This window comes from Cyanistes caeruleus, chromosome 2 (assembly GCF_971803275.1).
Source record: "Cyanistes caeruleus chromosome 2, bCyaCae1.hap1.1, whole genome shotgun sequence".
Taxonomy (NCBI): domain Eukaryota; kingdom Metazoa; phylum Chordata; class Aves; order Passeriformes; family Paridae; genus Cyanistes; species Cyanistes caeruleus.
Genome location: NC_141702.1, coordinates 105,594,418 through 105,617,008, shown reverse-complemented (window position 1 = coordinate 105,617,008; position 22,591 = coordinate 105,594,418). Strand labels below are relative to the sequence as shown.

At 47.9% G+C, this 22,591-nt stretch overlaps 1 protein-coding gene across 5 annotated transcripts in view; it reads left to right on the top strand.

Annotated features, from left to right (window-relative positions):
- The first annotated feature begins 4,558 nt into the window (after window positions 1–4,558).
- The window catches only part of LOC111943938 (TOG array regulator of axonemal microtubules protein 2-like), a 243,991-nt gene continuing 225,958 nt past the window's right edge, over window positions 4,559–22,591 (top strand). The window contains exons 1-10 of one of the 5 annotated variants that reach the window (XM_086878887.1): window positions 4,559–4,821; window positions 6,021–6,232; window positions 7,768–7,928; window positions 9,166–9,212; window positions 12,340–12,551; window positions 14,087–14,247; window positions 15,488–15,534; window positions 17,438–17,719; window positions 19,098–19,186; window positions 19,694–19,850. In XM_086878887.1, coding sequence (XP_086735013.1) covers window positions 4,782–4,821; window positions 6,021–6,232; window positions 7,768–7,928; window positions 9,166–9,212; window positions 12,340–12,551; window positions 14,087–14,247; window positions 15,488–15,534; window positions 17,438–17,719; window positions 19,098–19,186; window positions 19,694–19,850 — 1,408 coding nt within the window. In that variant the 5' untranslated portion in view covers window positions 4,559–4,781. The remainder of the gene's footprint in view (window positions 4,822–6,020; window positions 6,233–7,767; window positions 7,929–9,165; window positions 9,213–12,339; window positions 12,552–14,086; window positions 14,248–15,487; window positions 15,535–17,437; window positions 17,720–19,097; window positions 19,187–19,693; window positions 19,851–22,591) is intronic. The other 4 variants (XM_086878889.1, XM_086878890.1, XM_086878891.1 and 1 more) reach the window with 4 other exon arrangements.

The following is a 22,591-nucleotide window of genomic DNA, read 5'->3' as shown; positions in this document are numbered from 1 at the left end:
GAATCAGACAGTTTGACAGTAGGGCAACACAGATTTAGCATATGTAATCTTACATGTATTAGTTGTGCAGTAAAATAGAGGAACACTTCTTGTAGGCTGTGTATCTAACCTAAGTGACCTTGCCTCCAAGAACTTAGAAAAATGGGGAGAGATGGAATCAGTAGCAAGAGGAGCTGCACAGTGATTTGCCTGCAGGCCTGAGGTCTCTGTTTTGATTTACTGGGTGCTAATGATCCTAAGAAGCTGGGAATTCCAGAGGATTCATTTCCATTTGATGACACCAGCAGGTTTTCTGCAATCCAGGGCTCCCCCAGACTGCAGGCATATTGCTTTGCCACGGTCATTCCAGCTGCAGGGGTTTCATTGCAAGTGAGAAAGGGGTACCTAGCTTTACTTTTGGTGTTTTCCATATCACTTAGCTGGCCTCCATTAGGTTCTGTGGGCTGAATTTCGGCAACTAAGCCTTTAGGCACCGAGAGGGGAGGTGCCATAAGTAATGCCCTTCCTGGTGCCACTGTACAACAGGCTAGTTTGGAGGTAGAACTGCCTGGGAGAGGGAAAAAATGGAGGCATGTGGAAGCTGGCTTTGTGTTACAGGTAAGCCAATGGCAGAGGCAGCTACAGGATGCACTAATTTCTGGTATTTAACTTTCCCTTGGTCATTTTTAATACCTTAGGCAAGAGGGCATGGTCCTCCTCATTTAGGAGATGAACTTAACCAGCCAAGAATTGCCATTGAGATATTTCCTAGCTATTGTTCCTATGAAATGAGACCCAGGAAGACAGACCTGACTCCGTGCTTTCTGTACGAGTCCCACTGACAATGGGTCCCACAGAGAGCTCTGGCTGGAACACAGGAGAGCGGGAGAGTTTATCGTCTTTGGAGAAAGGGGCAGGCAACTCGGGAGGACTCTAAGGATGTTGCGAGGATTTGCAGGGACAACAAAATTCGAAGGGACAAAGCCCAAGTTTAATCTGGCTACAGCAGTGAAATCATAGAATCCCAGGATGATTTAGTTTGGAAAGGACCTGAAAGATTGTCTACTCCCAAACCCCTGGATGTGGGCAGGGGCACCTTCCACTAGGCCAGGTTGCTCAGGACCCCATCCAAACTGGCCTTGAAAGCTTCCGAGCTTGGGGCATCCACAGCTTCTCTGGGTAACCTGTTCTCAGTGCCTCACCAGCCTCACAGGAAAGAATTTCTTCCTAGAAACTTGCAACTTAGAGTAAAACTATTTCTGCATCAGCAACAAAAGGAGGGCTAAGGAGAATTTCTGTCTTCTGTTGGATGTGGGGGGAAACATAGAACAAAGGATGAGGAAAAGACTGAAGTACTTAATGCACTCTTTCCTAGGTAAAAACAGTCAGTATGGGCAGGCCCAGGGAGTGGTGGAATTCAATGGAATTAAATCCAGCTGGTGCCTGGTGACAAGTGGTATTCTCCAGGGCTCAGCAGTGGGGCCAGTTGTGTTCATATCTTTATCAGTGATGTGGAGGAGAGGATCGGGGCACCTCAGGCAGTTTGCAGACGACACCAAGCTGGGTGGGGTTGTGGATCTGCTGGAGTGTAGGAAGTCTCTGCAGAGAGATCTGGACAGGCTGGATCATGGGCTGAGGCCACTTGTTTGAGGTTCAACAAGGTGAAGTGCCTTGTCCTGCTCTTGGGCCACAACAACCCCATGGAAGGCTAGAGGCTGGGGGCAGCGTGGCTGGGAAGCCGCCCAGCAGAAAAGGACCTGGGGGTGCTGGTTGGCAGTGGCTGAAGGTGAGCCTGTGCGTGCCCAGGTGGCCAAGAAGGCCAATAGCATCCCTTCCTGGGATATGCTGCAGTGGTGGCCTTGGCAGGGTTAGCGGTCTCAGGTTATTGGGGGGGGACTCATTATGATCTTCAAAGTCTTTTCCAGTGGAAGCAGTTCTGCAATTCTAAACCTCCACTCCTTGTTTTGAAGGATGCAGTCCCAAATAGATCCACATTTGGGTTTTTAAGGAATTTAGCATCCACCTTTCCTTGAAAGTAATAGGAATCAGGCTTTAGATGCTCTTGAAACACCTTTATTCCTTGATCTAAAGCTGTGTGTTTGAATTGAGGTGCTTTTGTATAAAAAGGTAGGACCATGGGATAAACACAGACCATTTAGCTTCAATGGCGCTTTTTTCATCTGCTTTTCTGCTTCCTTTCCTCGTGGGGGGCAGATTTGGGAGTATTTGTCTTGTGCTTTGAGTTCTGGCACAGGCTTGCTCGTTAAAGTTCTGTAAAATTTATCTACATGTTTGTACGTAAAAAATCTTGCAGACTGGTGGGAATTGCTAGAGACAAGGCTTACAAACCAGTCCCCAGTATGATCAGCCCAATGTCCCTGCTAAAGTCTAGTTATGCTTGTATTAAGAAGGAGCAAACTATTCTAACTCCCCTGACCCCCCCTTTTTTGTTTTTGTTTTTTTTTTTATAGCTCTTGGGGCAAGTCCTGTGTGCCATTCCAACTCTCTGTTATCAAATGTGTGAAGTGATGTTGCTGCTGTAGCAGCAGCCTGAGTTGAGCAGGAGCAGCTCCAAAGCACGGGGCCCCACAGCAGTGGGCACGGTGAGAGACTTGCCTCTGCTGCCGTGGCCATCCAGCCGTGGGGAGAGCAGCTGCTGGGGCTTCCCCCATTCTGCCAAGAGCAGTCTGCCTCCACCATGTGCACTGTATGGCCATGATTTTGCCAGAATGTGGAAAAGGCATCGTTTGAACGTATTTTGCTGTTGGCCACCATCACCTGACTGGAGCAGTTTGGTAGGCAGGACGCCCTGTGGGCAGGGCCATGGCTGGGATGGGTGGCTGTCACTTGCACTGGCAGCGTTACTTTTCCAGGCAGAATCCTGATACAGCTGTGGGGGAAGGCACCAGCAGCTGTTTCAGGCCCAGTGAGCAGCAGCACATGGAGGAGACCCTCATCTGCCAAGAACCCTCCACCCCTTTACTCCCCCCATGGCAGTGCCAGGTGATTCTGCCGCAGGTGAAGGGCTGCAGCAGCCTGGAGACTCCTTCAGCCAGGACTTGTTGCAATCTTGTTCCTGCAGCTATGCCTGGAGGATGTTGGCCCACAGAGGCAGTGCAGATGCCCAGGAATGCTGCTCGGCTCAGGGATGCAGAGTGTGTACAAAAGCCGCATTCAAAGCGCTGATGGTGAGACCCTGGTGTTGCTGGCAAGTGCAGCAGCTCTTCTTCATCCCGTGCAGGTGAGAGCCCAGCCTTGGAGCCTGTCCCTGGGGACAGGCCAAGAACTGTATTTGTCCTGTTTCAGGGCAAAACTGGGAGAGAACCTCCAAATGGGGTTCACCTAGAAAAGCAAATTCAAACAGCCCCTCCCCGCAACTGGTGCAGGAAAACACATTTCCTTGGAGAGAAGTGGAAAAAACTGTTTATTTAACAGAAATGGAATAATATTAAACAATAAAACTTCTAGCTGTTTGATGAGATGGCAAATCCAGGAAAAAAAGTCCTTTTCGTGTGGTGTAGCTCAGCTTGCTCAGGTTCTTCTCAGTCTCTCCGACACCGGAAAGTGTCGAGGCCCAGGCCCTGGTGGGCCAAGGGTGTGAGATGCCGGGGTTTGTCTGGGTTTTTTTCAGTCTACAGCATGTTTGAACAGATCCAGTAATAAAGGGAAAAATAAAAAAATGCTTTTAGTATAGCTTTGAATTTTCAGGGACAGTCAAAATGAGAATTGTTTTGAGGCCGGTTTTGGAATGTTGGGTTTGGGTGTGTCTGCAGGAAAGCAAGCAGGAATAAAGCGCTGCCACAATGAAGGAGAACTTTGCATGGCCAATTTACACCCTACAGCTACAATGATCATATTGGCCCACTGAATACTGGGGGCATCTAATGCAGACTGCAAAGCTTCTTTGAACATATTGGAGAGATGAGACGTGAAGAAATAGTTTAGCTGATGGAGAAAAAGGGATGAGACCCACTGGACCTTTGGCTCACGATTAGTCCTGCCAAATCAAGCATGATTAGTTTTAACTGCTCTGTGGGAGAGTATTTCAGAATGACCTGCCCCATGATATTTCCATTAAGGAGATTTTGAATTGTCAGGAACTGCCAAGATCAGAAAAGTTTTGAGGCAGATCATATTTTTGTCGGGTTTGGGTGTCTCTGCAATACGGAAAGCTGGGAATAAACCCCTGGAACAATGAAGTGGAGCAAAAGTGGAACATTTGGGTGGTCATATTCCTCCCTCCAGATATTGGCCACCTGAATTCTGGGCTCATCTGCTGGGGAGTGCAAAGCTTCTTTTACTTGCAACTCCTGGTGCCATTGTTTGCGTCCCAGCACTTTGTTGGACGTGAAGAGAAATAAACAAAATCCCACACCAGCAAGCTGCAACCCAGAACTGAGTGGGAATTACAGAAATAAAGGCCTTGGAAAGTAGCTTAGGAAAGCATTTACTTCCTAGACAGTGTGAAGCCCTCCGGCCTGGCCTGGCTGGGCCCAGGGCTGGCTGTCCTTGGGAAGGGAAAGGGATGGAGTTGGGGTGGGGGTTTTGTAGCCATGGAAACAGAACCGTGGGCAAGCGCATCACAAAGGGGCAGCCACGAGCTGGGGTTGTGACGGTTGTGGTTGACACGGACACAGCGGCAGGAGACGCGTCTGGCTCTGCCTCTCTGTGCCGACTGCTGGCGATTGGAGTCACGAGACCTTGCTCTAGGGCTGGGTAGCAAGCTCCATTCGCTGTCTACGCGGAGACCGTTCTCAAGTTCAAACCCAGATACTTCTGCGAGGCAGAAGCACGGGTTCAACATGAACTTCACTGGAAAAGGAAAGAGCATGGAAGGAAAAGGTGAGGATAGAAAGGAGCTGAAAGGTCTGAGCCAAATGGTAAAAAGTCCCACCAGATTTCAGGGAAAACTGGTCCATGGTGGTCAGTTCTGGCTGTGTGTTAGAGTAGGTGGCTGACAGCTACAGATGATCCTGCAAGGATGCCCATGGCATCACAAAATTCTGTCGTTAGTCTACTCTGCGTTCTCCTTTTTGATAGTAGTCAAATCATTCATCCTGTCAGCCAGGACAGGGACGGTGGCCACAGCTGACCACAAATTGGACATGGCCATGAGATGCAAGTCCTGTTTCATTCTTTGCCATGAATGTTGGATCTCGCAACAGATCAATTTCCTGTCCTTGCTCTGCTTGCTGATCGCGTCTAACCCTGAGGACGCTATTACTGTGTTATAAGAACACCAGCAAGGATTCATGTGGAGAAGTTTTGTGGTTTTCAGAAACTGCACTCACAGTTGTGTAGGGCTTTAATGGGTATGCACAGAAGGCCAAACCTCAAGAGAGGATCTTTTTCACCTCTTATTTTTTGAGCCTTCCACTTTTCCCATGTGACTTAATAAGTCAATATTATTCAGAAGAATTACATGCAGGTTAGTTACGTGAGAAATAAAACTTGAAGACAATTTCTCAATAGTTAAAAAAAATCTCTCTAGCATCTCATCAGAGAGATGTGTTGATGATAATGGTGGGAGTTCACCTAACTCCCTTCTTCAAAGACTTTTGAGCATGCCTCAGCCTCACACACAGGTGAGGGGGGAGCTGGGCTGTTCTCTGGCAGGAGGAAGGGTCTTGTGCCAGCCTAGAGAGCCTGTGCTCATCCCCAGGGAACAGTTCTGCCCTGCATGTGCCCCCTGCAATGAGCTGTGCTGCTGCCAGTGCCCCGTGCAGCTGTAGGGCTGCTCAGCTGTGGGGCAGGGACAGGAGCAGGAGGCTGCATGTGCAGCTGAGCCATGGCTGCAAAGCCCAGGGCTCTGGGCTCCCTGCTGTCCCAGGCCAGCCCAGAGGCCAGGCTGTTCCTGTGGGAGCTCTGTGCAAGCGGGGCAGGGTGTCCCCTGGCCTGCCTCAAGTGGCTGCAGGCAGGAACATGTTTTCCTGTGCAGCTATTTAGAAGTTTTCAGGAAGTCTCTCCCACAAAATATGGAGCTTCAGGTGCCTTAGGTTTGCATTGCATCCTGTGTTATATTTTGTGTCTCCACTTTGCAGGACTTACTGGCTACCCTCTTGCCAAGAGGATTTCTCTGGCAAATCCCTCTATGCTCCTGCCCTCCAAGCCAATGCCCCTCATCCCAAAGAGCTCTTCAAAGACAAGCAAGATGTGCAGCGGAGAGCAAGGGACTGGGAAAAGTGGCACTGGCTATGACAATGACGACAGCAGAAAAATCCAGGAGCTGAGTTCAGAGGGAAAAGGATGTAAGGTAAGGAGACCAAGCTAAGTCGTGTGTGGAAGATTTTCCGTCTATGTGGTACAGACGGAGCTCAGCGAGCTTTGCCTGTGGTGTGATCCCAGGGAAGCTGCTGAGCCAAAGAGCTCAGCTGGGCACAGCACTTGAAGCTGTCGTTGTAATGGGTGTGTGGTGCAGACTTGTATCCAGAGCAGGAGAGGCCTTTGAATGGTTTCTGGGCTCTGTCCTGGTTCATCCTCTGTCTTGTGGCTGAGAAAATGCCCAGAAGCAGTCAGAGCATGTAAAGTTGTCTACTCTGGCCAAGCAATCCTTCTACGTTTAGTAACCTATGAGTATCTGTGGAGCATCTCTCTGTCTTGGTGGTGTTTTCTGTCAAGTGTGTCTGGTTTGGATGGAAAAAGGTGTTTGCTGGAACAGGCAGTCCTGCACAGACAGTTCCAGGTTGTCTCAGCTTTGGAGCTGTACAGCCATGGCCTTCTGCACAGTTGTCTGTGATGTTGTTTCTAGACTTCATCAGCTTCTGGGCAGCTGTGTGCTCTGGCGTGGCTTTGTCCATAGGGAAGGGGTGGGAGGTGGCCATGGGGAGAACAGCCCAGAGCCCAGCCACACCATTAGCTTTGCAGCAGGGCCAGGAGCTGCAGTTGTTTTGGGTTTGCCATGGGGTGCAGGAGGAGGCAGATGGACAACAGCTTTGGCAGACTGAATGTCCAGTCAAAGGCTTGGGTACTTGGTCTCAGCCTTGCTGAGAAAGGGCCCTGTGTATCCCTGACAGGAACTGATGTTTTCACTGAAGATTGAACAGGTCCTGATTTGGCTTTTTAGCTGTGCCAGAAATGATGGGATACTAAGGAAGGGTGTGCATCTGTCCCTGCTTCCTCAAACCCCCTTCCTGGTCATGGCAGGGGAGCCCTGTAGCAACTTGGGCAGGCAGAGACCTTCCAAAGAGCCACAGATCAGAGAGCTCTGCTGAACTTCCTAAATGCCAGTGAGCCTGAGATGCTGGATGTGTGGGAGCTGGAGAGCTCTGAGCATCCTGAGAGCTCAGCAGCATCTGGGCTCAAAGGCTGCTGGGGAACTGTAGGAGGGAAGGGCAGCAGCAAAAGAAATGAGGGGTTAAGAAAAGCAGGTTTTGCCATCCTGCAGAATGGCTTTGTGGGGACGTGGCTGGAAATCAGCAATGGCTGTTAGGTGCTTTAGGGGCAGTGAGTTTATAGGGATATAAATGCCTTCCCATACATCCAAAAGGCCAGTGGAGGCACTGTTACTGGAGCACATCTTAATGTCAAACATGTGGATGCCTGCTGGGAATGTAGCCACATTTGTATGGAAGTGAGCATGAGGGGAGAGGTGGTAAATGTGTGACATGATCTCTCCCCCACCACCTGCCTGTCCTAGGGCACCATTCTCCATCCTGGGCCAAGCTGCTCCATCAGCCTGACTGGTCTTCTCCTCCCAGGTCCCAGTGAAGAGCATGGCTAACTTTCTTGAGGCATGAAAGGGGACAAGACTGGATTCTTGATGTGAGCACTGTGTTCTACTCTTTGCAGGCTTCCTTGCTGTATCCCACTGAAGGGGATATGAAGAAGGAGTCATTGGGTCTCCCTCTGATCCCCCCGATATGCAGGGCAGTAAGTCCTGGTGCTGGCAGTGCTGCAGAGTCTCTGCAAAGCTCTCTGCAGCTGGATGTGCAAGAGTCCCAGGAGATGAGGTAAGCCAAGGTGTCTGCTGCTCCAGTGTGCTGTTCACCTCGCTCTTCCCATCTCGTGAGGTTATTTTGCACAGTCAGCTCTCCCATGTATTTAGGCAAACCTCTGTGTATTCAGCATTTGGCCCTATCTGTGGTGATCCAGCCCAATGTCAAACCCAGCACCATATGGCCCAAGAGCAGAGGTGGTGGTGGGGAAGAGGAGGCAGGGCTGAAAAGCTCCTCAAGACAGGTCCTCTTCTGGACTTGGCTATTGATTCCCTCTGTAATGTTTGTGGTGTCATTTGGGGACTGTATTGCATGGGTCTGGATGCTGCAGATCTTTGAATACCCTAATCCTTGACTGTCAATTTCTTCAGCCACGAGAACATGTTTGGGCAAATATTGGCTGATTTAGAGGTGTTTACAAATTCCAGTGGTGCCTTTGTAAATGTCAGGCATAACTTCTCTATGCCTGGGCCTCCACTGTGAAATGAGATCCCAGAGAAGTTTTGGGATGCATAATCTGATGAATGTTTAATATTTTGATCTGGGCTTAAGATCAAAGAGGGCAAGGTGCTAGAGAAGAGGTATAGGACTGTACCTGATGAAAGATATTGGTTTGGATATTTGTGAGAAAATGTAGCTGTCAAGCTTCTCTGAGTGATAACAGTAAAGAGGTAGTCTCCAAAGTATCATTCTAATTGAAAATCTTCTGTAGGGCTTTTAAAGTGCTATGTGAATATCCTACCCTATCAGCTGAATGTGAAAAAGCCTTCTTCTTTCTGAAAGAGTAAGGAGGTGTAACATCATTCTCAGGAGACAGCAGTGCTCTGACCACATGGAGCACGAGTCTGTCACCAGTGTAAGGCACAAACAGGCAAAGTCAAGCTTTGCAGCAGTACAAAAGCAGCTGCCCTCCATAGAGACTCGTGTCTCAGCTCAGCAGCTCTTGCTGCTTCAGAGAGGCTGTAGGAGCCACTTGGCTCCAAAAGGAGAGACAGAAGAACTGGGGGGTTATGATGCAAGTTGAAGAATGACTGCTGTGTTTCAGCCAGAGCTTGGCCAGCTCTGTCTGACTCCAGCAACTGAGAGCTTAAGGACAATGAATCAGCTTTGCATCTTGTTTAGTTTCTGTGTTGCATTTCCTCCTTCATCAGAGTGACCATGCTGAGATGGTTTGCCTCCTTTCATGCTACACACATTCCCTTGCTTTGCTTTCTACCTCCTCATATGTTCTTTTCTCCTCCATTTTCTCAAGGGCAAAATCCACCAGCACTACCAAAGACATGGACTCTGAACAAGCAGGTAGGTACTGGGCATGTCTGTCCTAAACTGGCTGTTGGAATTTTAGCTCAGAGGTGACATTTTGAGAGCTTGGATAAAAACCATTATTTTAAAAATTTCTTTAAATTCATTTCAATTCCTTGATGGGCTCAGTGGACACATGGAGAGCCCAATCACTGGGAATGTGCTGTGGTGGTGCAGTGAAAATTCCTCCAGTGTGAAGTGTTGAGTTGCAGGAGCTGGAGTGGTACCTTGTGTATTTTGCCTCCTTTGGGCTCAATTCTCTGTGGATATAACTTTTCTCTAGTCTCTCAGCATCCTTTGGGCTGAATTCCTCTGGGATCCTCCCTCGTGGGGAGTCTCACTTATCTCAGTCCTTATTATTCGAAGAAAACTCCTGAGCTTGTTTGAATCTTGTTTCTCGTGTTTATTAACAGGTGATCACAAAACTTGACAGATCTCTCTAGGTTGGTTACAAGGTTAATCTTTGCTATTTGGCTCATTTCTTTCTTTTGATGGTACAGACAAGGCCTTGTGGCACACATCGTGTCTGATGCACGGAATGGCCCCAAACTACGCAGTTCTTTTATCTTTATGCCTATTTTTACTTAATTAACAGTAGATACGTATATTATTTTTCTTAATGACTCAATGACCCATCACCTGTGTGATGCACTGTGGCATTTTTTATCTAATCACTTACTATTACTCAGAAACTTCCAGGAGAAGAACACGAAGAAGAAAGAAGAAGGGACAAGAGACAACACTCTAAATCTTCTATCTTGTCTCCTGTTCTCTAAACTAACTTTTTCACCCAGTGATTTAAAAATACTTTCTAATCTACACACTTACACTTTTAGCTTTTTCTATATAATTTTAACATTTGTTTTCACGTATCACCATGAAAACATGTTCATGAATTTCATATTATATGAAATTCAATGTTTTTCTAGATCTTGTAACTAAGTATCAGAAACAAGGGCTCAAACTCTGTATTCTAGACTCTAACACCTTGTGTCCCTGGAAATGCAGCACAGGAAAACAAAACATTCTTCTCCATCCTGCACATGCCCTTTATCCCCTGAAGCCTTTCTAGTGTCACAGTTAGTAGAGAAAAAGCATGAAATGGGAAATGTTCCCACTCCAATTCATGGACATTGGCTGGTTTTACACTGGGAGAAAGAGAGAAACCTCCTCTGAGGGAAAGTTCTTGTGAAATTTCCAATTAAGGAGAAGGAGGTTTCCAAATGGATGCAGCCTATGCAGGGTCTGAGTTTGTCATCCTCTGACAGCACAAGCCCAAAGCCACCTATGGCAGGTTCACCATGACAAATCTCTTCCCTGACTCTCTCTGCCTGGGTCAGTGCTGCAGGCTGAGGCTGCAGGAGGAGATGCCTTCTGCCTTGTCCCTCCCTGCCTGCCTTGCCTGATCCCTGACAAGTAGAATTTTGCCAGACAAAATGCAGTCTCTGGTGCATCTGTGTCAGCCAATGCTTTCAAGTTGAAAGCCTCAATGAAAGTCAGTTGTTGTTCCTTTTTCATCTCTGGGCATTTATTGATAGGAGAGATGAGACTTGAAGATATAATTTTGCTGCTGCAGGAAAAGGGATCAGATGTCCTGGTCCCTTTGCTCAGGGTTTGTTCTGCCAAATCCTGGGTACAGCCCCTTTAGAAAGACTCCTTAATTGCTGATATGCAGCTGGGATGCTGAATGCAGCTTGTGATAAATAATGCTCAGGTGACATTTTTACTGGATTAATTCTGGGCTAGAAATGATTTATCTCATTAAACCCTATCTGTCTGAATTTTATTACTGACTAGAATGTTCTCTAGGGGAAAGAATCCAGTTTTAAGACAGGTTTTCATTTCTCTCTTAAGGTTTGGCTGCCACATGATTTTTTCTTATGTGAAGCCATGTAAAGAATGATTAGTTCTGTGAATTTCAACACCTCTGTTGGAGAGTGTTTCAAAATGACTAACTCTTCATTATTTCCATGAAGAAAATTTTGAATTGTCAGGTTTATCCAAGATCAGAACTGTTTTGATGCAGATCATGTTTATGTGGGGTTTGGGTGTCTCTGCAATAAGGAATGAAGGCAGGGAGTGAACCCATGCATGAATGACAAAGAGTAAAGCGGCATTTTGCAATTGGATGTCAAATTTGTTCCCTGCAGATTTGGGTCCTTGAATACTTGGGACCTGTAATGGGGAGCGCAAAGCTTCTCTCACTTCTAACATGGGGTGCCACTGTTCATGTGCCAGCACTTCCTTTGCTATGTAGAGAAATAAAAGCAACTGATAAAACCCCATCAAGAACAGAGCGGGAGTTACAGAAACAAAGGCTATGAAAACTAGCTTTAGAAAGGAATTACTTCCTAAGTGTAGTTGTCAAATTCTGGAGACCACTGTGGCATGCCAGCTGTTGGGAGGAAGGAAAGAGATCCCAAAGTAGTGGACGGGCAATGAGCAACACATAAGCAAAGTAGTAGAAGCTGTGTCTCCTGGCTTGCCAGCTCTATACAGTTCAGAGGAATTCTAGTGATGCTAGTTGCATGAAAAATAACAACCAAATCGATCTTCTTAAAAATTCAAAAATCCCCCCTGGATGGCTCATCCATTAGATAGATTGATTGTAAAGGTGGGAGTTCACCTAACTCACTTCTTCTCATTTGAGCATGCCTCAGCCATGAGGTAAGGTGGGAGCTGAGCTGTTCTCTGGCAGGACGAAGGGTCTTGTGCCAGCCTAGAGAGCCTGTGCTCATCCCCAGGGAACAGTTCTGCCCTGCATGTGCCCCCTGCAATGAGCTGTGCTGCTGCCAGTGCCCCGTGCAGCTGTAGGGCTGCTCAGCTGTGGGGCAGGGACAGGAGCAGGAGGCTGCATGTGCAGCTGAGCCATGGCTGCAAAGCCCAGGGCTCTGGGCTCCCTGCTGTCCCAGGCCAGCCCAGAGGCCAGGCTGTTCCTGTGGTAGCTCTGTGCAAGTGGTAGCAGGGTGTCCCCTGGCCTGCCTCAAGTGGCTGCAGGCAGGAGCAGGTTTCCCTGTGCAGCTATTTAGAAGTTTGCAGCAAGTCTATCCCATGAAATATGGAGCTTCAGGTGCCTTAGGTTTGCATTGCATCCTGTGTTATATTTTGTGTCTCCACTTTGCAGGACTTACTGGCTACCCTCTTGCCAAGAGGATTTCTCTGGCAAATCCCTCTATGCTCCTGCCCTCCAAGCCATTGCCTCCTATCCCGAAGAGCTCTTCCAAGACAAGCAAGATGTGCAGCGGAGAGCACGAAACTGGGAAAAGTGGCACTGGCTATGACAATGACGACAGCAGAAAAATCCAGGAGCTGAGTTCAGAGGGAAAAGGATGTAAGGTAAGGAGACCAAGCTAAGTCGTGTGTGGGAGATTTTCCGTCTATGTGGTACAGACGGAGCTCAGCGAGCTTTGCCTGTGGTGTGATCCCAGGGAAGCTGCTGAGCCAAAGAGCTCAGCTGGGCACAGCACTTGAAGCTGTCGTTGTAATGGGTGTGTGGTGCAGACTTGTATCCAGAGCAGGAGAGGCCTTTGAATGGTTTCTGGGCTCTGTCCTGGTTCATCCTCTGTCTTGTGGCTGAGAAAATGCCCAGAAGCAGTCAGAGCATGTAAAGTTGTCTACTCTGGCCAAGCAATCCTTCTACGTTTAGTAACCTATGAGTATCTGTGGAGCATCTCTCTGTCTTGGTGGTGTTTTCTGTCAAGTGTGTCTGGTTTGGATGGAAAAAGGTGTTTGCTGGAACAGGCAGTCCTGCACAGACAGTTCCAGGTTGTCTCAGCTTTGGAGCTGTACAGCCATGGCCTTCTGCACAGTTGTCTGTGATGTTGTTTCTAGACTTCATCAGCTTCTGGGCAGCTGTGTGCTCTGGCGTGGCTTTGTCCATAGGGAAGGGGTGGGAGGTGGCCATGGGGAGAGCAGCCCAGAGCCCAGCCACACCATTAGCTCTGCAGCAGGGCCAAGAGATGCAGTTGTTTTGGGTTTGCCATGGGGTGCAGGAGGAGGCAGATGGACAACAGCTTTGGCAGACTGAATGTCCAGTCAAAGGCTTGGGTACTTGGTCTCAGCCTTGCTGAGAGAGGGCCCCGTGTATCCCTGACAGGAACTGATGTTTTCACTGAAGATTGAACAGGTCCTGATTTGGCTTTTTAGCTGTGCCAGAAATGATGGGATACTAAGGAAGGGCGTGCATCTGTCCCTGCTTCCTCCACCCCCCTTCCTGGTCATGGCATGGGAGCCCTGAAGCAACTTGGGCAGGCAGAGACCTTCCAAAGAGCCACAGATCAGAGAGCCCTGCTGAACTTCCTAAATGCCAGTGAGCCTGAGATGCTGGATGTGTGGGAGCTGGAGAGCTCTGAGCATCCTGAGAGCTCAGCAGCATCTGGGCTCAAAGGCTGCTGGGGAACTGTAGGAGGGAAGGGCAGCAGCAGAAGGAATGAGGGGTTAAGAAAAGCAGGTTTTGCCATCCTGCAGAATGGCTTTGTGGGGACGTGGCTGGAAATCAGCAGTGGTTGTTAGGTGCTTTAGGGGCAGGGAGTTTATAGGGATCTAAACAGCTTCCCATACATCCAAAAGGCCAGTGGAGGCATCGTCACCTGAGCACATCTTGATGTCAAACATGTGGATGCCTGCTGGGAATGTAGCCACATTTGTGTGGAAGTGAGCATGAGGGGAGAGGTGGTAAATGTGTGACATGATCTCTCCCCCACCACCTGCCTGTCCTAGGGCACCATTCTCCATCCTGGGCCAAGCTGCTCCATCAGCCTGACTGGTCTTCTCCTCCCAGGTCCCAGTGAAGAGCATGGCTAACTTTCTTGAGGCATGAAAGGGGACAAGACTGGATTCTTGATGTGAGCACTGTGTTCTACTCTTTGCAGGCTTCCTTGCTGTATCCCACTGAAGGGGATATGAAGAAGGAGTCATTGGGTCTCCCTCTGATCCCCCCGATACGCAGGGCAGTAAGTCCCGATGTTTGCAGTGCTGCAGGGTCTCTGCAAAGCTCTCTGCAGCTGGATGTGCAAGAGTCCCTGGAGATGAGGTAAGCCAAGGTGTCTGCTGCTCCAGTGTGCTGTTCACCTCGCTCTTCCCATCTCGTGAGGTTATTTTGCACAGTCAGCTCTCCCATGTATTTAGGCAAACCTCTGTGTATTCAGCATTTGGCCCTATCTGTGGTGATCCAGCCCAATGTCAAACCCAGCACCATATGGCCCAAGAGCAGAGGTGGTGGTGGTGGGGAAGAGGTGGCTGGGTTTAAAAGCTCCTCAAGACAGGTCCTCTTCTGCACCTGGCTGTTGATTCCCTCTGTAATGTTTGTGGTGTCATTTGGGGACTGTATTGCATGGGTCTGGATGCTGCAGATCTTTGAATACCCTAATCCTTGACTGTCAATTTCTTCAGCCACGAGAACATGTTTGGGCAAATATTGGCTGATTTAGAGGTGTTTACAAATTCCAGTGGTGCCTTTGTAAATGTCAGGCATAACTTCTCTATGCCTGGGCCTCCACTGTGAAATGAGATCCCAGAGAAGTTTTGGGATGCATAATCTGATGAATGTTTAATATTTTGATCTGGGCTTAAGATCAAAGAGGGTAAGGTGCTAGAGAAGAGGTATAGGACTGTACCTGATGAAAGATATTGGTTTGGATATTTGTGAGAAAATGTAGCTGTCAAACTTCTCTGAGTGATAACAGTAAAGAGGTAGTCTCCAAAGTATCATTCTAATTGAAAATCTTCTGTAGGGCTTTTAAAGTGCTATGTGAATATCCTACCCTATCAGCTGAATGTGAAAAAGCCTTCTTCTTTCTGAAAGAGCAACGAGGTGTAATATCATTCTCAGGAGACAGCAGTGCTCTGACCACATGGAGCACGAGACTGTCACCAGTGTAAGGCACAAACAGGCAAAGTCAAGCTTTGCAGCAGTACAAAAGCAGCTGCCCTCCATAGAGACTCGTGTCTCAGCTCAGCAGCTCTTGCTGCTTCAGATGGGCTGTAGGAGCCACTTGGCTCCAAAAGGAGAGACAGCAGAACTGGGGGGTTATGATGCAAGTTGAAGAATGACTGCTGTGTTTCAGGCGGAGCTTGGCCAGCTCTGTCTGACTCCAGCAACTGAGAGCTTAAGGACAATGAATCATCTTTGCAACTTGTTTAGTTTCTGTGTTGCATTTCCTCCTTTATCAGAGTGACCATGCTGAGATGGTTTGCCTCCTTTCATGCTACACACATTCCCTTGCTTTGCTTTCTACCTCCTCATATGTTCTTTTCTCCTCCATTTTCTCAAGGGCAAAATCCACCAGCACTACCAAAGACATGGACTCTGAACAAGCAGGTAGGTACTGGGCATGTCTGTCCTAAACTGGCTGTTGGAATTTTAGCTCAGAGGTGACATTTTGAGAGCTTGGATAAAAACCATTATTTTAAAAATTTCTTTAAATTCATTTCAATTCCTTGATGGGCTCAGTGGACACATGGAGAGCCCAATCACTGGGAATGTGCTGTGGTGGTGCAGTGAAAATTCCTCCAGTGTGAAGTGTTGAGTTGCAGGAGCTGGAGAGGTACCTTGGGGCCCTGGAAATGCAGTGCAGGAAAACGAAACATTCTTCTCCATCCTGCACATGCCCTTTATCTCCCTGAAGCCTTTCTAGTGTCACAGTTAGTAGAGAAAAAGCATGAAACGGGAAATGTTCCCACTCCTTCGTCATGGAAATTCATGGACATTGTCTGGTTTTGCACTGGGAGAAAGAGAGAAACCTCCTCTGAGGGAAAGTTCTTGTGAAATTTCCGATTTAGGAGAAGGAGGTTTCCAAATGGATGCAGCCTATGCAGGGTCTGAGTTGGTCATCCTCTGACAGCACAAGCCCAAAGCCACCTATGGCAGGTTCACCATGACAAATCTCTTCCCCAGCTCCCTCTGCCTGGGTCAGTGCTGCAGGCTGAGGCTGCAGGAGGAGATGCCTTCTGCCTTGTCCCTCCCTGCCTGCCTTGCCTGATCCCTGACAAGTAGAATTTTGCCAGACAAAATGCAGTCTCTGGTGCATCTGTGTCAGCCAATGCTTTCAAGTTGAAAGCCTCAATGAAAGTCAGTTGTTGTTCCTTTGCCATCTCTGGGCATTTACTGATAGGAGAGATGAGACTTGAAGACATAATTTGATATAATTTGATATCTTGAAGACATAAAGCTGCAGGAAAAGGGATCAGATGTCCTGGTCCCTCTGCTTAGGGTTTATCTTGCCAAATCCTGGGTACAGCCCCTTTAGAAAGACTCCTTAATTCCTGAATGCAGCTAGTGATAAATATTGCTCAGGTGACATTTGTGCTGGATTAATTCTGGGCTAGAAATGATTTATCTCATTAAACCTTACCTGTCTGACTTTTATTGCTGACTAGAATGTTCTCTAGGGGAAAGAATCCAGTTTTAAGACAGGTTTTCATTCCTCTCTTAAGGTTTGGCTGCCACATGATTTTTTCTTATGTGAAGCCATGTAAATAATGATTAGTTCTGTGAATTTCAACACCTCTGTTGGAGAGTGTTTTAAAATGATCTGCTCTCTTGTATTTCCTCTAAGCAAATTTTGAATTGATAGTATTAGGCATGATCAGAACTGTTTGGAGTCAGATCATGTTTATCTTTGGTATGGACATCTCTGCAGAAAAGAAAGTCCATAATAAACCCCTGGAACAGGTAATAACAGTAGAAGTGGAAGTTTTGGATGATTGTTTTACTTCCAGAAATACATGCTCACAGAAAACTGGGGACATCTAATGGAGAAAGCAAAGCTTCTTTTATGTCTAATGTGGGGTGCCATTGTGTCCCAGCATTTCCTTTAATGGAATGAGAAATATAAAAATTCCCCAAAGTGCAAAAATCAATCTAGAATTGAGTGGGAGATTCAGAAACAATGACCTTGAAAACTGCTTTTGAAAACAATTGCTTCTGAGACCATGTCAAATTCTAGAGACCACTGTCTGCTTCCAAGTGTTTGGATGGAAAGGGATCCTGTAGTAGTGGGGAGGCAATGGGCAACCAATAAAGTAGTAGAAGCCTTCTCTCCTGGCTTGTCAGCTTCATATTGTTTAGATAAATTAAACTGATGCTAGTTTCATGAAAAATAAAAGAAACAACCCATCTTTTTGGTTCCTGAAATACACTTTGAATTCCTCACCCATTAGATGGGTTGATTGTAAAGGTGTGAGTTCAGTTACGCACTTCTTCTCTTGTACCTGATCTACAGCTTCTTCTGAGTCTTCAACAAACACCCAGAGGAAGATGGGAAAGAGCTATTGGTGTAGGATAGGACCTGGGATGCCTCTGTTCCCAAGGAAACTGGCTGAGCTGTTTGGCATAGAGCCTTATGTGCAGAAGCCCGGCCTTGGGAATGGAGGTCTGGGCTCCCGGCCGGCTCAGGGGGCCTTGGCCCAGGAGCCCTGGCAGAGGCAGTGGAGCAGCGCTGCCCCCAGGGTCACTGCCAGGGAGGACAAGGTGAAGGCAGAGCAGGGCTCAACCGCACACAGAGGTAAGGTGGGAGCTGGGCTGCTCTCTGGCAGGAGGAAGGGTCTTGTGCCAGCCTAGAGAGCCTGTGCACATCCCCAGGGAACAGTTCTGCCCTGCATGTGCCCCCTGCAATGAGCTGTGCTGCTGCCAGTGCCCCGTGCAGCTGTAGGGCTGCTCAGCTGTGGGGCAGGGACAGGAGCAGGAGGCTGCATGTGCAGCTGAGCCATGGCTGCAAAGCCCAGGGCTCTGGGCTCCCTGCTGTCCCAGGCCAGCCCAGAGGCCAGGCTGTTCCTGTGGTAGCTCTGTGCTAGTGGGGCAGGGTGTCCCCTGGCCTGCCTCAAGTGGCTGCAGGCAGGAACATGTTTCCCTGTGCAGCTATTTAGAAGTTTTCAAGAAATGTATCCCATGGAATTTGGAGCTTCAGATGCTTTAGGTTTGCACTGCATTCTCTGTTACACTTTGTGTTTCCATTTTGCAGACCGAATGACTGCAGTGGTCTCAAGGAGGTTACCCTGGGGTCAGGAGTTTCCCTGCCAACTTCCCAGATTCTCTTACCTTCCAAGGCCTTCCCTTCCATCCAGAATTGCCTTTTTCCCCTCAAAGGCCTTACCTAACTCTCTATTATTAAGCTGCCCATTCTGCAGGGGTAAAAAATCCTGATTTACGATATTGGTTACTTTCTACTTTGCCACCACTTGATTTTATCCTCTGTGAAGTTGTTGTATAGAATTCTTAGTTGCCTAAATTTTAACAGCCCTGTTGGAGAGTAATTCAGAATGAGTGACATTATTCTACTTTCATTAAGAAAATCAGCCTTTAGTCAGGCTGGCCCAAAAGTGGCCCAATCTCATACAGTTTTAAATCAAAACCCTTGGGGAAGACAAATTATTTAGTGTCAAGAACAGAGTTCATGTTTGGGTACCACTCCTGCATTCCTAAGCTTTTCTTTTAATTTCCTCTAAAATATTCCAACTAAGAGAGGAGAGTGTTGATCTAAATGCCCACAGACAGGTATTAGAACCTGGGACGTCTTTTAACAAACCAGAAAGAAGATGTTTACTAAAATCAGCATATGGGCAGATAAGAATTTCTGCCAAGAGAAATCTCCATCTCTGCCCTTCTCTATCAAACACTGAGGCTCTCCAGCATCCAGGGGCTGAGGCCTTCATCATGCAGCAGGTTTCAGTCTGCTGGCCAAGAGAGTAATGTCGGGTCTGCTGCCAGCAGCACATCCACTGGGAGAGGGTCTAGGCATATGTACCTTGCTACTCTCCTACACAATCTCTGTGTCTCATGAGAGCTCTGCAGTCTGGAACCTGTTTTGCCTGTTGCCCATCAGGGTGTTTTTGAGGGCTTGAAGTCTGCCAGAGATTTACATGAACTTTTGCTTCCATTACCAGGCCTCCCACTGTACCAGGCCAAAGAGACGGATCATCCCACCAGTCCTGGTCTTACAAGAGACAAAGACCTGAGGGACGGCTTTGGAAAGGTAAGGGATAAAGACATGGATGAGCAGACTTCCTTTGGGGTCCCTCAGAGTCCCTCAGAGCTGAGCTCTTCAGAAGCCAGGAAGTGAGAAACAGCTGCCATTCCTGGCCATGAGTGTTAAGCAAGAGCAATTACCCCTCCTTGCTGCGTATTTATTGCACATGGTTTTTATTCTGCTGCCATGGCCTGTAGGAACTGAACTGCCTGCTCTCTGGTCATGTGAGCTCTTCACCTGTCTTGGAGCACTCGTATGACTTTGGTGCTTCAAGCAGGGCTTCCTGTCATAGGTTGCAGTTGGGGCAGTGTAAGGTTGTGGCCCTAAAGTCTTCCACCTCCCTGTGTGTAATTGCCAAGATGAGGGTAGAAGACATTCTTCTGAAACACTTGGAATGAATATGGAGCTGCATTAAAGACTGTGGCTCTCCATGGACCCTGTGCTCCTGATGAGATGTTGTGTCTGGTTTGGGTGTTTCTGCTTACATCTGTGATGTATTTCCTTTGCAACTAGATCCGTGCTGCGTTGTGCAAGTTGGCTCAGGAGAACTTAGAGTGGAAGGTTGAGGAGCTTTGTGATGAAGAGATGAAGAAAAGGACACAAAGGGAAGCATTCAAAGGAAAGCAGCTGCCTCCACTGGCAGGTGACCCCAGGGATGCAGCAGAAGGAAGTAAGTGGTGTCTACACTTATGCTCCTTTTTGTGAGAACGTCTTCAGTACCTCTCATTTGTTCCTGTTGCTCTTTGTCCATGAGTCCAAAGTCATCACCTTCATGCCATTTTGCAATTACGTCCAAAATCCCAGGGCGATTCATTTTTCCAATAGAGACGCACTGTGTGATGAAAGCAGTCCACTGTGCTCCATGTGGCATTGGTGGCATGGTTGGTAGAGGGACCCTTTGCTTTGAATATCCACCCCAGCATTGGTAGTCGGGGTACCAGGAGGAATTGTACTTCTGTACCCATTACCACTCTGGCGGCTTGCACTCCGTCATAGGCTGCTAAAACTTGCAGTATAGTTGGCTTCAGACCTTCTGTAGCTTTGACTCCAAAATCCTAATAGTTGGCCTCAGTCTCACCGGCACCTTTTGCCAAAGGTTCCAGGACAGACCATGGCTCCTGGCTACAGAGCAGAACACGTTTTTCACATCTGGTCCTATCCTGACTGGGCCAAGGGCTACTGCATGAGTGATCTCCTGCTTGATCTGGGCAAAGGCTTGTCGCTGTTCAGGCCCCACTGAAAAGCGTTTTTCTTGCAGGTGACCAGGTAGAGAGGGCTCACAATCTGGCTGTTCTTGGAATATGCATACTCCAAAAGCCTATGGCACCTAAGAAAGCTTGTGTTTCCTTCTTGTTGGTTGGTGGAGACATTGCTGTGATCTTGTTGATGACACCAGTGAGAATCTGATGCTGTCCATTTTACCACTTTAATCCCAGGAGCTGGCTCTCTCAAGTGGTCCCTTAACTTTGCTCTTCTTGATGGTGAAATTTGCTTTCAGGAGAATCAGGATGATTCTCTCTCTTTTCTCAAATACCTCTTCTTTCTCAAATACCTCTGTGTTCCCCCACACAATGATGTCATCGATGTACTGCACATGTTCTGGAGCCTCACCTTTTTCTAGTGAAATCTGAATCAGTCCATGGCAGATGGTTGGGCTGTGCTTCCACCCCTGGGACAATTGGTTCCAGGCATACTGCACTCCTCTCCACATGAAGGCAAACTGAGGCCAAAGGAATGGAGAAAATGCACTGGCAATATCAATAGTGGCATACCACTTCACTGCCTTGGACTCCAGCTTGTACTGGAGCTCCAACATATGTGGCACGTTGAGCAGCGCTCATTGATGGAGTCACTTCATTCAAGGCACGATAGTCCATAGATTCAGTCAATCTCCATTATACTTCAGATTTGTGCACAGACCAGATGGGGCTGTTGAAGGGTGTGTGGGTTTTGCTGACCACCTCTTGGCTCTCCAACTAATGGATCATCTTATGGATGGGAATCATAGCATCTTGAGTGTTCTGTACTGTTGGGGGTGTGTCGCTCTATTGGGAACGGTGAGAAGAACAACACAGACTCCCTTGTGAGTTGAACAGGAGAGTTCCTTCAAGGTTTATTACCTCAGATCTTCTTTTATAGACCAATATGTGAAAGTACAGAAAAGTAAAACTCTTATTGGTTAGTAAACTAACACATCACCATCATTGGTCAGTGGGGTACACCACCCCTCGACCTTCTCTTGCAAGAAAACAAGAAACTGACAAACAGCACCTGCAAGGCTGTCTTCTATCTCTGAGGATTGTTTTAATCCCTCTTTATGATTTCCCTGGCCACTTTCTCAGGCGAGACCGAGAAAGTTATGCGGCCTGCTATTCTACAGGCACTGTGCTCTCTGCCTTTGCTCATAGTTAGCATCCATAGAGGTGCACTGTTGAAGTGGCAATTGGTACTCGTTGCTCCTCCCCCTTCAGAAGTCCCACTGCAGATGGGTTCTCTGATAGTCCAGGCAAGGTGTTCAATTGCTTAACGCCCTCTGTCTCTACAGCTGCTATCCCAAATGCCCACCTGAGTCCCTTTGGGTCTTTGAAATACCCACTTGGGAGGTAGTCTATGCTCAAAATGCATGGGACCTCTGGGCCAGTCACAATAGGTTGTTTCTTCCACTCACTTCCAGTCAGGCTCACATCAGCTTCCACCAAAGTCAAATCCTGTGATCCCCCTGTCATGCCAGCAATAGAAACAGATTCTTCCCCCATGTGTCTTGATGGAATTAATGTGCACTGTACACCAGTGTTGACCCAGCCCTCATATTTTTGTGGTTCAGAAGTGCCAGGCCAACGAATCCACACAGTCCATCAAACGCGGTTTTCCCTACCCTCTACCTGTCAGGAGGCAGGGCCTCTCTAAGCCTGGTTATCTTTCTTTCCCTGGGCATACATCTTAGAGGTTCCTTCAAGGGGATTGGACGTGTCATCGTCATCATACCTGGCTACGGGCTACTGGAGCTGCTTCCTTTCTGATGGAACTTCCTCTCTGAGTCTTGCCTTCCTTTAATTCACACACTCGTTGTGCCAGAGCAGCAGTGGGTCTTCCATCCCTTCTCCTCATGCTTTCCCCACAATCATGCAGGAAGAACCACAGCTCACCTTGTGGTGTGTACCTTCTCTCACTGTCTGGGGGATGTCTGCATTTGGTACCAGAACCTCTGATCTGTACTGCCGAGATTTGGAGAAGACCCTCTTAAATCTCCTCCCCAAGTTTCTTGTGATTCTCCTCTATCTTATTTTCTAATTTCTGCAGACATGTTTCCACAGCCGTGATTCTTGCATGTGTTGGGCCATGCATGGCATATGCATATGCTCGGAGCTTCTTTGCCATATCAAGCATGGTCTCCTCCCTTTCATCCCACTT